Below are 15,793 nucleotides of genomic sequence, written 5' to 3' on the forward strand. Positions count from 1 at the left end.
ACACTCAATCTTCTTTTAACTTCCATATTGGTGGGAGTTGAAGAACAATCATGCATATCTTCAAGAATGTGGCAACAAATATTCTGGACCATTTAATTAGTAAAAGAAATACCAAGGATGAAAGGGATGAATTACAAAATATTGGTTGCCTTCAAAGTGCATGGCCACTTGTAGATGAGAGTGGTATCATGGTCCTACCAAAGGCACCATGGGTATTAACCAAAAAGGAGCACAATAAGGTAAAAAGTGTGATTACCTCTTTTCATATACCAAATAGAGTGGGTGCCTTCACACAAAGACTAGAAATAAAGGAGAGGTACAATTATATGGCCTCAAGACACATGATTAGCACAAGATGTTACAGGTATTCAAATATTCTTTTATTCATTGTCTCTTTATGGTACATAATTTGTCGGCTCATATATTAACTTCCATTTTTTTCTATGCATGGTTTATTCTTTTAATAGCTATAGTTAGTTGTGGAGACAAGAAGGTGACAAAGGCTATAATTTACAAAATGGGAAGCTGGTGAGATATGAATCTTCTCTCGAATTCACTATCTAAGTTATATTTAATATTTGGTATTCTCATGCAATCACAAGTTATGCATAATAAATAGTACACATGATTAATATGTATGTAGGTACATATCTTTAAAGGAGATAGATCATATCTTTAAAGGAGATAGATCATATATTTAAAGGAGATAGATCATATATCCATTGAGATGGCTCATCTCAATGCTATTGAGGCAATGTTTATAATTAAGGAAAAATTTCCTAGATGCATCTGGTGGTGCATTTGGTTAATGAAGTGGTACTTTGTAGTGATGTCTATGTTCGATGGATGGTTCATGAAAACCTTAGAGAACTTTGGGAGACAAAGAGCAAGGCCTGAAGCAAGCATGGCAGAGGGATGGCTGATGCAAGAGTCTCTTGTGTATATCTCAAAACACCTCTCTCAGATAGATCCTTCTATGCCACAATTGTGGAGCAATGAGGAGGATGACCAACTAATCACTAATGTACCACAATAAAGAAAAGGAAGGCAAAGAAGACAGGATGAAGAATTACACTAAAAGGTGAATACATTATATATTCTAAATAGTCCTATCATGGAGAAATGGACTGGGAGATACAAGGATGCAATCAATAGATAAAAGGATAAGAGAAAAGCTTTCAAAAGAGCAAATAGATGTTTTCCATTCCCACCCCCGGCTTAGAATCTCTCCCAAATGTGATCAATATAGAATGGCTTCATAAGGCAATATCGATGGCATAAAAAAATAGAGAGATGATTCACAATAGAAGAGTATGAATATGCACGAGAATGTGACCCTTAAGAAAGTGCACTATGTTTTGAAGTGAAAAATGTTCAAGTGAAGTCCAAAATAGGCTTCAAAATACAAGGTGTGAAACTCACCATGTGGATCGAAACTTCTTTGGCCCACTTTCTATACCCAACATTACATCATAATTAGTGCTGAATTCCCAACATTACATCATAATTAGTGTTGAATTCCCAACATTACATCATACTACTTCATAATTCGTGTTGAATTCCCAACATTACATCATAATTAGTGCTGAATTCCCAATTATAACTTTTTTATAGGCCTACACTTTCCCTAAGGTATTGTCTATACATATGTGATACTTAATCATGTCGTAAGCATGTATATGTAAAAATGGACCCCTCTCCCCTTTTTGTGTCTCGCATGCTTGTGTTCTTGTTAAATCAATCTCTCTCTCTCTCTCTCTCTCTCTCTCTCTCTCATGCTTGTGTTCTTGTTAAATCAATCCCTCTCTCTCTCTCTCTTATTGGGACTTCTCACTTGTTTCTCATACCAACGCGGCTTCATATATACACATAATGTGACTTTGTACCAACGGTAAGGTGTTCACTAATGAAGATAGTTGCATATTATCCTCCATTGATCGTTCGTCAACTGTTTTATGGAACACGGGATGGTATAGCGTGGATAGTTAAACTAGAGGACACGTGGACCTCACAGGACGATCTCCTCGTAAAGTAGCGTGCATGCCCCTAAGCCACAAGAAAGATTTTCAGAAATTTAATTACTTTCCCTTGATCACAGGGGGTATATATATGATGCCCATGTTGAAGTGGAAAATGAGCAATCTCACGGCTGTTCTTTATCGCATATACTTCTTCTAATACATGGCGTGTTCGGGTATCACTGTTAGCACAGCGATCATACAAGAGAAGCTTATGACGGTGGAAGCGCAGGCGCCCATTCTGGTCAAGGTAGCTCCCACGGGTGTGCTGGAGCTGTCCAACATCGACCACCTCTTCAGCCACTACAACTCGGTGGCGCTGTTCTATCCGCCAGCCAAGGACCCCAACAGTACTGTGAACGTGGCCTTGGTGCTCAGAAATGCTTTGAAGGCGCTGCTGGTGCATTACCCGTGGGTTGCCGGAAGGCTGCGTGTGAACCCGGATGAGGGACGGCTGGAGGTGGACTGCAATGGGGAGGGGGTCCAATTCGTGGCTGCCAAAGCGGACGTGGAGTTTGCAGACCTCGGTGACGTCTCGTCGCCCGAGCCTGCTTTGGATCTTCTGTACGCTCGCTTGTTGCGAGGCGAGTTCATGAGCGGAGACCGTCCACTAGCTGCTCTTCAGGTATCCTCAAAGTATTTTCATAATCGTAACACAATAATGATCATCATGCAAGCTAATTGGTGCTTGGACGCAGGTGACAAGATTCAAGTGCGGGGGCTTCGCTCTCTCCATCAACTGCAGCCACGGGGTGACGGACGGCTATGGCGCCGCTGTTTTCCTGCAGAACCTGTGCTCCATCGCACGGGGTGCCGGTCTGGCCACATCCCCCGACACAACCAACAGAAGAGAGAAAATGAAGCCTCGGAATCCACCCTCGCCCACCATCGATCTCCCATTTCTTGCAAAGAATACCTCCCAGAATAAGCGCCCGCCCGCAATTGGCACAGCCACGAAGTTCGCATTTAGCGCTGACGCCCTCGACGAGCTGAAACGCCAGGCGATCTGCGATCAGTACGCCGGCGGCCCCACCCGCTGTTCGCGGTTCGTGGCTTTTTCAGCGCACGTGTGGAAGGCCAAGGCCAAGAGCCTCTTGGGACCGCGGCATGAGGACCTTTCTCTGAGTATCGTTGTAAACTTGAGGGAAAGGATCGTGCCCGCTCTCACTAGCACCTACATGGGAAACGCTATCTGCGTAGCGACATCCTCCGCCACCGTGCAGGAGCTCTGCGAGAAGCCGCTGGCCTTTGTGGTGCAAGTAATCCAGCGTTCCATGGCCAGAGTGACGGAGGAGTTAGTGCAGTCCCACACGGACCTCATCGAGCTCCTGGGTGCAGGTTCCGTCAGTGTCGAGAGCGGCTCCGGCCGCTCCGTCGGCATGCCCTCAATGGTGGGCTTGCCCTTCTACGACACCGACTGCGGCTGGGGCAGGCCGCTTTACTGCGCCAGCCCCAGCAAGCAGCCCATGGATCACCTCATCGTGTTGGATGGAAAAGGCGGCGATGGGCGTTCTTGGAATCTGCTTGCTGTATTTGCATCCGACGCTGAGCGTGTCAAGTTTGGGGAAGCTATCAAGGTCTAATTGCGATTGTTTGACTAGTTTTTGTGATGTTATATACATCTCTTCCTATATAATATCTATGAAACCTTCATCAATCTTAATAAAACTTTACGATGGCATTGCCTATCGTTCTTTTAATACATTCTGAACGTAGGCTTCCTATTGGCTCCTTTTTCTTACCTAAACTCCTAGTAGCTACTTTTGATTTCAATCAATCTAATTTGAATGGAAAGAGAAAAATCCAAGGAAATTTCATATGATTTTGATTGACTTACACAAGAGAAGGATGCTATAGAAAAGAAGAAGAAAAAGAGAGGTGCACAGAGAGAGAGAGAGAGAGAGAGAGAGAGAGAGAGAGAGAGAGAGACTTTGTGATATGTGGGCATGCCCTCCATAGAGTCTATATCCCATTGCAATTTCAAAAGATCTATCCAAATCTAAACGCACTTTAGACTTGTGTCCAAATCTCATTACAAAGCTGGCAAGAGATTTAGACCTATGTCCGAATCTGATCCTATTGCATTGAGATTTAGACAAAGTCCAAATCTCGATATGGAGGAAAGAGTTGCAGACTTGTCTCCAAATCTTAATGGCGATGGAGGAGATTTGGACACAAGTCCAAATCTCATTTGTAGAAGGAGAAGATTTAGAAGGAGATTTGGCTCACCACACCATTGAGATTTTAACATAAGTCCAAAGCTCCTCTCTTTGTAATGAGATATGGACATAAGTCCAAATCTCCTCTCTCAACATTGAGATTTAGACTAATGCATTAAGATTTGAATAGTACTTAGTTCAAATCTCTATTGAATTAATTGATTTGGATACAAGTTCAAATCTCATTAATGTGGAGGGGGGAGATTCGTACTTGTGTCTAAACCTCGATGAGGTAGGATGACATTTGGACTTGTGTCCAAATCTCATCATACACTACAACACGTCGGGGACATAGCAACATTCTCTAGCAGCATTAAGGCCTTCAGGATGTGTTGAAATATGCAAGTGAATGGGTGTGTGCGGGAACAAGCCCTTGGCAAGAGACTGTAAAAAGTAGCAGTGAAAAGATGAGAGGAATCTGCTGATGAGAGAATCAAGGGTAGCATGAGTGAATATAGGGGTGTGGAAAGATTCTAGGAAAAGGTGCAGGGGAGGTGGCACAAATCAAGGAGAAATCAGTGGGATTAAATGCTTGGCATCTTGTGGATGTAAAACCTATAAATTGAGGGAGTGGCCTAATGAGAAATTGCCAGTTTTTGAGTATCCATGCCTACACTATCCTATTAGATTAATTGCTCACACTAATCTCATCTTAATCATCATCTAATCATTTGTGCTAATTATATTGATTCTTGCATTTGATCCACCATAGCCCACTCTTGCTTGCATTTCAACTTGGTATCAGAGCCATAGCCTAGGAATCCATCAAATTTTTAAGCATAACTATCCTACTAATCATGATTAGGAGTTAATCCATTTTTTAGCTCTCTTTAACTAAACCTCTTTAATCCATTTTTTAGCTCTCTTTAACTAAACCTCTCTAATCCATTTTTTTAGCTCTTTCAACTTAGTATTAGAGCCATGGCCTAGGAATCCATCAAATATTTAAGCATAACTATCCTACTAATCATGATTAGGAGTTAATCCATTTTTAAAGCTCTCTTTATCTAAACCTTTGCACCCCTAGCTGGTGGAGGGGCTTGATCTCCCTCCAGCCTTAACATTAAGCAACAAGCTCCTAGGCACACATAGCCATCTTGCCCACGCATCAGCCCATCACTTCAGATTGTCAAACCGCCCCCAAGAGAAGCAGCCGTAATTCACGAAATTGCCAGCGCCTTTTATTTTGAGAAAAATCACAAGTTGGTCCTCATGCCTTGGAATTGGGAGCAATGGAGCTAGCCCAAAGGGTTTTTGGTGTTCTGAACATGCTGGTGATCTCAGATTTGTGAAATTCTTCAAGGAGAAGTGGCATCAAGCTCTGCATCAAATCTACAAGTGGTAAAACAGAGATTAAGCATTCAATGTTTGGTCAAATTTTTTGTTTCTTGGCTTGATCCTCTACTAGACTAATTGCTATTGATGCCCTTGAAAGGATTTGAGCTGATTTGAACCCTAAAGCACCAGATCTGGCCTCCCCGTACCCTCTATTTTTTGCACACAAAAATAGGGGATTATTTCATTAATCAATGATTAATTAGTACTAATCACTACATTTTGGTGCAATTGATGGTTCAAATTTACCATTGGGTATGTGATACAGATCTCTACCACTTTAGATTGCAATTTGAAGGTGGTTTGATATCCCAACCATTCAGTACAAATCAGTTACCCTTTCCTTTATACAATTTTTGGTGTATGCATGCTTAGAAATCTATTGTAATCATCATTTAACACCAGATTTGAGTTGTAAAAGGGTAGACACTACCGTTGAATCTTGGATTGGATCAAGAGGTAAGACCCCCTAAACATTATCATGAGCATTGCACAAGAAATAGCTAAATTTAACAGGGAGCAGTTCCATACATGGCAAACAAAGACCATGTATTTGCTCATGAGGAAGAATCTGTGGTGGATAGTTGAGGGAAGAGATGAATGTGCAGAGGAGAATTGGGAGAATGAGTGGAAGATCGGGAATGAAAATTCAAGGGTAGCATGAGTGAATATAGGGGTATGGAAAGATTCTAGGAAAAGGTGCCCCAGACGTAGGGGAGGTGGCACAAATCAAGGAGAAATGAGTGGGATTAGATGCTTGGCATCTTGTGGATGTACAACTATAAATTGAGGCATTGGCATCCACAAGATGCTTGGCATCTTGTGGATGTACAACTATAAATTGAGGCATTGGCCTAATGAGAAATTGCCAGTTTTTGAGTACCCATGGCTACATTATTGTATTAGATTAATTGCTTACTAATCTCATCTTAATCTCATTCTAATTATATTGATTCTTGCATTTGATCCACCATAGCTCATCGCATTGCTACAAATTTAACATGGTATCAGAGCCAAGCTTAAGATTCATCCAATTTTTGAGTCTAATTATCTTGCTAATCAGCCTATTAATCATAATTAGGGGATAATCACATATTTAGTCTATTTTCAACTATTCTCTACACCCCCAGTTGGTGGAGGAGCTCCCTCTCCCTCCAGCCTTAACAATAGGCTAAATGATCCTAGCCTCTTCTAGCTACAAGGCCTATGCTCCAGCCCACCTACTCAGCTCATCAAATCGCCGCGTGAAGTCGTCGAGTTTCGCTGATTAAGAAGCCTCGTTTTTTTGAAAGTAAAATCTACACTCACTCAAGGTGAATCAGCCTAATTCCTCTCAGCCCCATGGATTTTCAAGGGTGCTCTACATGTTGATGATCTTAGATTTGTGAAATTCCTCAAGGAGAAGTGGCATCAAGCTCTACATCAAATCTGCAAGTGACTTTGGTAAAACAGAGATGAAGCATCCAACGTTTCGTTAAATCTTTTGTTTCTTGGCTTGATCCTCTATACTAGACTAACTGATATTGATGCCTTTGAAAGGATTTGAGCTCATTTGAACTCTAAGGCACCAGATCTGGCCTCCCCGCACACTCTATTTTTTACACACAAAATAGGGGATTATTTTACTAATCAATGATTAATCAAGGATTTGAGCTCATTTGAACTCTAAGGCACCAGATCTAGCCTCCCCGCACACTCTATTTTCTACACACAAAATAGGGGATTATTTTACTAATCAATGATTAATCAACACTAATCACTACATTTTGGTGCAATTGATGGTTCAAATTTACCATTGGGTATTTGATACAGATCCCTATCACTTCAAATTGCAATTTGGAGATGGTTTGATATCCCAACCATTCAGTACAGATTAGTTACCCTTGGCTTTATGTATTTTTTTGTGAATTCATGCTGATAAACTTGTTGTAATCATTATTAAATATCATATTGGAGTTGTAAAAGGGTAGATACTGCCCTTGAATCTTTAATTGGATCAAGAGGTAAGACCCCCTTCACATCATCATGAGAAATGCACAAGAAATAGCTAAATTTAATGGGGAGCAGTTCCATACATGGCAAAACAAAGACCATGTATTTGCTCATGAGAAAAAATATGTGGGGGCTAGTTGAGGGAAGAGATGAATGTCCAGAGGAGCATGGGGAGAATGAGTGGAAGAACAAGAATGAGAAAGCATTACGATGCATTACATGCATCTTGAATCATGAAATCATTCACGCTAGAGACTATAGCAAACCCAATGAAGAAGGATCAACATCGGCAAACTTCACAAACACTCCAAGAGGAGTCATGACATCTTTTCTGAGAGAGAAAGAGAGAGAAACCCCATAACCCAATGTAACCTACCCCAACAGAGTAAAACTACCGATGATGTAGGCCATGTGGTAGATGTATGTGTGAGAACTTTAGTCAAGGTCACAGGCACTTGTAGTAGCCTTGGACACATAGAGAGAGAGTGTCAAGGACTATGAGTTAGGGACTTGAGGCACTGGTCACAGGCTACCAAGTAAGAGGGAAACTCGGTATAGGGTCCAGGTGTGCTAGAGTTATTGACTTGAGGGGAGGTGTTGAAATCTGCAAGTGAATGGGTGTGTGAGGGAACAAGCCCTTAGCAAGAGACTATAAAAGGGAGTCTATAGTTAAGTTGGTAGCAGTGAAAAGGGCACTGGTCACGGGCTACCAAGTAAGAGGGAAACTTGGTATAGGGTCCAGGCGTGCTAGAGTTATTCACTTAAGGGGAGGTGTTGAAATATGCAAGTGAATGGTGTGTGGGGGAACAAGCCCTTAGCAAGAGACTGTAAAAGGGAGTCTATAATTAAGTGAGTAGCAGTGAAAAGGTGAGAGGAATCTACTGATGAGAGAATCAAGGGTAGCATGAGTGAATATAGGGGTGTGGAAAGATTCTAGGAAAAGGTGCCCCCATATGTAGGGGAGGTTGAACAAATCCAGGAGAAATCAAGGGTAGCATGAGTGAATATAGGGGTGTGGAAAGATTCTAGGAAAAGGTGCCCCCATATGTAGGGGAGGTTGAACAAATCCAGGAGAAATGAGTGGGATTAGATGCTTGGCATCTTGTGGATATACAATCTATAAATTAAGGCATTGGCCTAATGAGAAATTGCTAGTTTTTGAGTACCCATGCCTACATTATTGTATTAGATTAATTGCTCACTAATCTCATCTTAATCACATGCTAATTATGTTGATTCTTGCATTTGATCCACCATAGCTCATCACATTGCTGCAAATTTAACAATACTCCTCCTTTGTTGGGTCACACCCAATAACCTCTCTCTACAAAAAACAATTAAGAAAATATACAATTAGCTAAAGAAAATGATATAGTACAAAAAAATAAAGAGGAGAAGAAATGATTACTAAAAAACGGTACTTATGAAACGAGCACAATGAAGTAGGACTTTCCTCCCAAGCCGAAGTCACTACAAGGAAAAGCGACCGTAGGCATGTTTATAGACGTGTTTTGACATCGTGGTTTAAAATGTTACGGGTGAATTTATAAGCGAGTATAAAATCCATCTACCAACATGCGTCTATAATAGAGGCTATAAGAGGGTCTATAAGCGCGTCTATACTACATAATAGACACACTTATAGATGTGCATATAGACGTGCATATAGACACTCTATAATAGAGGCTATAAGAGCGTCTATATGCATGTCTATAAGCACGTCTATACTACATAATAGATGCGCTTATAGACGCATATATAGACGTGCTTTGGAATTTAAAAAAAATCAGACAGCTGCCTGTGCAGATGTACAGCTGCATTTTCTGAACATGCAGCAGCATTTTCTACATAGCTCTCTGGTTTAAGGTTTTGCTTACTTGTACACTGACGAATCAAGATCAGCAAAGATATCAACATAAAAACTTAAATTAAAGGTAGATATGCACAAAAATATTTGTGAACACACTTTGAATATTGATTAAAGAAGATGAGAAATTACATTTTATATCCAAAAAATTTATCCATATATGATCGTAGCCACATAAGGCTTGAATAAAAACATATATACATAAAGAAGATGAAAAATTTCATCTTATATCCAAGAAGTTGCCCATACATGATAATAGCCACATGAGGCTTGAAAAAGAAACATAGTTGTATAAACCAAAACTATACATGAAGAAAAACTAGCGACGGCCGACTACTCGGAGGAGTCATGACTCATTACTCTCCGAGTCTTGTTGTCCACCTTATGCCTACACAAAGTGAAGAAATATATAAATAAAAATAGAAAGTATTATAAAGGCCGAAACATGTTTTGTAAATAAAAATAAAAAGTATTACTTACATTGGTGTTCTCTTTGCTCGATTCTATTGTTCATTGGATATGATCCCTTCATTGAAGGTAATCCCCTGTATCTCCTCTACGGTGGCGACAATGGTAGCCAGTCTCTGTTGGGGTAGGATCTCTACCCACCACAATGTCACGCTACATCACAAGACAAACATTACAATAGTTATAACACAACTCAAATAGAGAGCATACAAAGAAAAGACATGAAGTTGCACTATACATACAAACTCGGCCTCCCATGATGCATGACCTCCAGATCTGAAGTGCGACGATCCATATCGCTCCATTTGTATTCGCCGCACTTCTCTTTTTTGTTGGTTCACTACTCCTTAGCTTTCTTCCACTCGCTTTTATGAGTAGTAGATGGCTTACCGTGTCCATTTTGACCGGCATCTATTCGGGCTTTCTCCTCCTTTACATGTCTCCTCCTATTCTTAAGTATGTCTTTGATTTTGTGTCGTGCCCATCTACTATTAAACCTTTGGTCGTGGTGAGGATTAGGATACTTCCTGTGGACAGCTTTAATGCAATCATCCACTAGGCTCTCCCTTTGCTGCTTAAAATGTATAAAGCATTCTTTATAGTGAGCAAAAACTACTTGGCGCAAGTAGTTTACCACCTCCTTCCCACGAGAGTCATCAACTATGCCACCCACATCTGTGATATCATAATATGATATATCACCATGATGTGGTGGTGACTCTGAAGAACTATCCCCACCCCCAAAGCACTACCCTAGGCATCCTCTACCTCCTCTACCTCCACTCTCAGTGCTAGTGCGGCGTGAGGTACGACCGCCACCATCTCCACGACTACGCTCCCTACGACGATGGTTGCCACTCTCATCATCATAAGAGCCATGATAACTGTGAGGTGTCACATCTCCTGAAGGTGGAGGTGTAGGAGATGTTGTAGCAATAACTGGGGCTAACGAATGAGGGGTGAATATAAAGGCAGGTGAAGTACCTAGCAAGGGACTCTGTTGGGATGTGGGCGGACCTGATGGTAAAGGGGTGCCTGTTATATAGGCTACCAACTGCTCGAGAGTGGGAGTATAGCCAAAGATGCTACCTCCCTAGCAAACCGTGAGACTCAATGAGAGCCTCAACCTGTGGGTTTGTGTGGGACAAGAGAACGAGAACCCATGCCACATCTATACAAACAAAGAAAATATTAAAAAAATATTATGAAATGAAGACTTCCCGGCTCTTTAAGTCAATTGACCTCGAGAATCATCTCATTCCTCAAAACACAAAAAAAAATTATCAAATATTAAGAAAATATTATTAAATGAAGACTTCCCAGCTCTTTAAGTCAATTGACCCCGAGAATCATCTCATTCTCCAAAACAAAACAAAAATAAACAAACCAAGAAAATTAAAAAAAATTAAACAACTAGACCCGGCTCTTTAGTCAAATGACCCCGGGAATTAATAGATAGACAATGCAATAACCACCACAGGAATTTAAACAACTAGTCTCGACTCTTTAAGTCAAATAACCCCGCTATTCAAGAGCTATGCAAGCTACGCAAACATGCAAGCCGCTATGCAAGCATTATGTTTAAAGCACTATGCATAAGCTATGCAAGCCGTTGCGCAAGCCTTATGCAAGCATTATGTTTAAAGAACTATGCATAAGCTTAAAACACTATGCATTATGTTTAAAGCACTATGCGTTATGCAAGCCTTATGCAAGCCGTTATGCAAGCCTTGCATAAAGCATTATGCATTAGGCCTTATGCATAAAGCATACATAAGGCCTTATGCATAAAGCTTATGCATACGGCTTATGCATAAAGCACTAGCATAAGGCCTTAAGCATAAAACTATGCATAAGGCTTATGCATAAAGCACTATGCATAAGGCCTTAAGCATAAAGCTATTCATGAGGCCTTATGCATAAAGCTTATGCATGAGCTTATGCATAAAGCACTATGCATAAGGCCTTAAGCATAAAACTATGCATGAGTCCTTATGCCATAAAGCTATGCATGAGGCCTTATACATAAAACTATGCATGAGGCCTTAAGAATAAAACTATGTATGAGTGCATAAAGCATGCATGAGCATTATGCGTAAAGAATTATGCATAAAGCTTATGTACAAACCTACAAAACAAATCCCCAAGGGTGCAATAATAATAGAGGAAAGAGAGGAAAGATATGAAAGCACTTACCTCTTTTTTGTGATGTTGAAAGCACTTACCTCTTTTTTGTGATGTTGAAAGAGAGAATTAGAGGACCTATCTGAAATGAGACTAAATTTTATTATGTTACGATAGATGAAGTAAATCCTAGATAGTCCTTGTTCTATGGAAAAGAATCAATGGCTGTGCCTCTTGAGTGACGAGGAAAAAAGTGTTGGTCTCTATGATCCAAGTGCAAGTCTCTTCCTTGATATGACCATGAGATTTACAGGTTCGGTCAGACCAGTTTGGTTAGTGAAGACCTTGACTACGTTAGAATAAAATATCCTAGAGGAATCGCCCGTGCTTTTTGGGGCGAGGAAAGTTTTTTCGGGTTCGATTTTGGAAGAACCGAGGGATTAGTCTCTTGTCTAGATATGCGTGGGCGAGAGGCTCTGCCCTACGTAAGAAGTGTTATTTTCACTGCTAGCACCTGTGAATTTGTTGCACAGAGGGGGCAGGGGTCTTTCAGCTGGTATCAGAGCGAATTAGCCAAAGTGGATCAACCAAGAAGCAAGAAGTGTCAAAAATTTATAAAGTACCAGTAAAAGATTATAATTGTGTGATGAAATTCATACAAATTGATATTCAGAATAAAGATTCATAAATCAAAAATTGGGTCTTCAAATGGAAGTACCACAATTGTATGGAATCCTTGACTTGCTTGAGGCCTAGATATGATGGTATTTACCTTATAACTCCAAGGACGGTGACTACCTGTATATACCATGGGTATATCTACAGCTCTTTAGACTGACAATATATCTACAGCTCTTTAGACTGACAATATATATGAGTAAGACCTTGAATTTATATGAAAAAATGCTATCCAGATGATGAATTCGAATGCTGGTTGATATGATTTTAGAATTCTAGTTGAAAGATGATGATTTATGAATTCTGGTTGAAAGGAGATAAGTTGAACAAAGCCACAATGAGGATGAATGGGACGAATCCTAGTGATGTTGCTAGTAACTGGAATGATGATTATAATTTCTGTAAATCACTATGAGATTAGTGGATTGTCCTGACAGATTGTTGTTGTTTGATCTTTGACCTAGTGGCTATAATTAAGGGATGACAAATTGAGAACCTGCATAACTGAAATTCCCATGGAGGAATGATCAGATGAAATTTTCGGTCTGATGGACCATTATTGTGTTAAGAATATGATTGAATTATTCTCTAGTAATAAGTTGTGTATGTTCTTCTTATAGAAGGAATCTTTATCCCACGATTCTGTGGGGGGAGATGACCAATCTAAAGAACCCCAGAATCAGTTAGATCTAAAGTCAAATTTCAATTATAAATAAAGTAGTCTTTTCACCTGAGCGTCTTGGTTAATTTGGAAAAAAGGGACTTAACAAGAATTTTTGTATTGATAGGATCATGGATCGAGGTTGTCTCATGGTAGGAATGTTAACCCCCAACTCGATGAGGAAGATCTCAACTCAGATGTTCATAAAACTCTTCATAGATCGCAACCTGGAGACCTTTAAAGGGGAAAACTTGGGCGAGACTGTGGAGAAGTGGATCGAAGCACTGGAAGAATACTTCGATGTCATCGGGTACAATGAGAAGAGTAAAATGGCTCTTGCAAGGCTGAAGATAGTAGAAACAGCTAGAGCGGCATGGAGAAGCCACTGCGAGACAAACCGTCTGGATCGGAATACCCAGACATGGAATGATCTCAAGATTTACCTAAGGAAGAGATTTTGTCCTCCCGGCTTTTTGGAAACCAAGATGAACAAATTCTTAGAGTTAACCCAAGGGAGAAGAACTATTGAAGTGTATCACCAAGCGTTTGCTCTCCTCCTCAAGTACTCGCCACCCACCACTGGATGAAGAACAGCTGATGGCCAGGTTCATTCAGGGACTAAATGAACCTTTGAATATCCTAGTGAAGAATGCCAAGCCAGTTTCCATGGCCAAAGCAGTGTGTATAGCGAAGAATTTCACCAAGGCCTTTGATGTCAAGGTCCTGCCAAAGCTAGTACCATCATCTTTCAAAAGATTTCTAACTCCGAAAGGTGATTCCAACTTTCCACCGCCTAAGAGACAACAAGGTGTCAAACTCAGGATATGGGAAGTTCCAGAATGGAAGAAAGTTCTTTTTCCCGAAACGCAATCCCCTGGAATTCAACTTCAAAAGTTCCACCCTTGAACAAAGAAGTGAAATGCTATAACTATCAAGGATTTGGACATTGTAGTATAGATTGCCCAACTCCTTTTGGATCAAGGTTTTCGGGGCAAGGAAGTAAGGGACCAAGATTTCAGACTCTAGCTCCTTCTTTCCAGAGTAATCAGGTTCCTTTCCGTCAAAATTAGGAAAATCCTAGAGGAAGACCCTCTAACCAACCCTCAGTTTCAATCCAAAGTAATGCAAGACCTCTGCCTCTCAGAATAGGGGAAGTCAAAAAGACATGTTCCCAAATCGGCCATCCACTTCCAAGGCAATAACGCTGGAAGTGATTGAAGAAGAAGAAGATGAAAGAGATTATACTCCACCTGCGAGATGAGGACATCTCGCGTTTTTTAAGTGGGGTAGGATGTAAGATTCCTCCCTCCATCTTTTGAGGTGTAAAGGTGTAAGAATCTCCCCTTCTGTTCTTGTAATTCTTCCCCTCTCTGAAATAGAAGAAAGATCTTGTTTTACCCTGTTTTGACCTAGAGAGAGATAATCCAAAATTGAGATATCTTTGGATATAAAAATCCTCCTAGTGTCTAAAATGAATTCCCCTGAAATAGAAGTTCAAAATGAACTTTCCAATGTGCATTAGAAATTAATTGAAAATGGTATAAGGGACCTTAGCCTAATGGTCTATATTTTCAAAAAAAAAATAGATTATGGTCCAATTAAGGTTCCAATGGGCCAATTAGATTAATCCAAGTGTTGGGATGAGATAAATCCAAAAGAATAAAAGAAAATACCCAAAAATGAGTAAATGCACATATAAGATGAAGAGTTGACTGAGTACAATGTTTATTTGTTAAAAATTATGAGATATTACTAAAAAAATGAGATATTTTAGAATAATGATGCATTTTTGACACCTTGGTAAGGAAAGGGAGACTCTTGAGGTAGGTGCCTCTTTCACATGTGTGGAAGCGTTTTTAATTCAAAAAAATTATAATATTTTTATCTCTTCTCTCTCCTGGATCAAACCAAATCAAAAGGGAACCAAACTGGTCCAAATTGAGTCAAACTGAGTCTGGAAAATTCTAGAACCCAGTTAGACTTGGTTAGTGGCCTCCCTCACCTCTAAATAGACCCTTATTCTTTTGTAAAAAAATATTGGAGCTATAGTATGCTAGTATTATATTAAAATAATCATATTTTTCTATTATCCCTTAAAGTTTCCTCTCTCTTGGGAGCTTGGAGCTCTCTCTCTCTCTTGGGAGCTTGGAGCTCTCTCTCTCTACAACAACTCTTGGAGTTGCTCTTCTCCTCTTGGTGGACCAATTGATTGGTCGGGGGCTTCACTTCTGCTAATAGAGAATCAAGCCAAATGTAGAAGTAAAATCAATTTTTATGATTTTTTTCGATTTATCTCAAATGACTTTCTTCTTCTCAATCCCTCTCAAGCTTGAGAAGCTTTCTAAATAATTGTTTTAATTCAAATCAAGCTTTCCCTTAAAGTCTTAATGTTTAATTAAGAGAAAGTTAATCTTTATGCTTATTTGTAATG

The 15,793-nt window shown here is 40.1% G+C and overlaps 1 protein-coding gene across 1 annotated transcript; it reads left to right on the forward strand.

Annotated features, from left to right (window-relative positions):
• Nucleotides 1–2,116: 2,116 nt before the first annotated feature.
• On the forward strand, nt 2,117–3,730 carry LOC147637779 (acyltransferase GLAUCE-like). The gene is made up of 2 exons (XM_086799609.1): nt 2,117–2,643; nt 2,717–3,730. Exons 1-2 carry the CDS (start codon nt 2,182–2,184, stop codon nt 3,599–3,601), a joined length of 1,347 nt encoding a protein of 448 aa, XP_086655735.1. The 5' UTR covers nt 2,117–2,181; the 3' UTR covers nt 3,602–3,730.
• The last annotated feature ends 12,063 nt before the right edge of the window (nt 3,731–15,793 follow it).

The sequence above is a fragment of the Cibotium barometz genome, chromosome 6 (assembly GCF_041138505.1).
Source record: "Cibotium barometz isolate CiBa-2024 chromosome 6, ASM4113850v1, whole genome shotgun sequence".
NCBI lineage: Eukaryota > Viridiplantae > Streptophyta > Polypodiopsida > Cyatheales > Cibotiaceae > Cibotium > Cibotium barometz.

Excerpts from the sequence above, each read along its gene's own strand:
- LOC147637779 (XM_086799609.1), top strand. The coding sequence starts at position 2,182 with ATGGCGTGTTCGGGTATCACTGTTAGCACAGCGATCATACAAGAGAAG. Across the intron at positions 2,644-2,716 it reads GTCCACTAGCTGCTCTTCAG|GTGACAAGATTCAAGTGCGG; the intron begins GTATCCTCAAAG and ends GCTTGGACGCAG.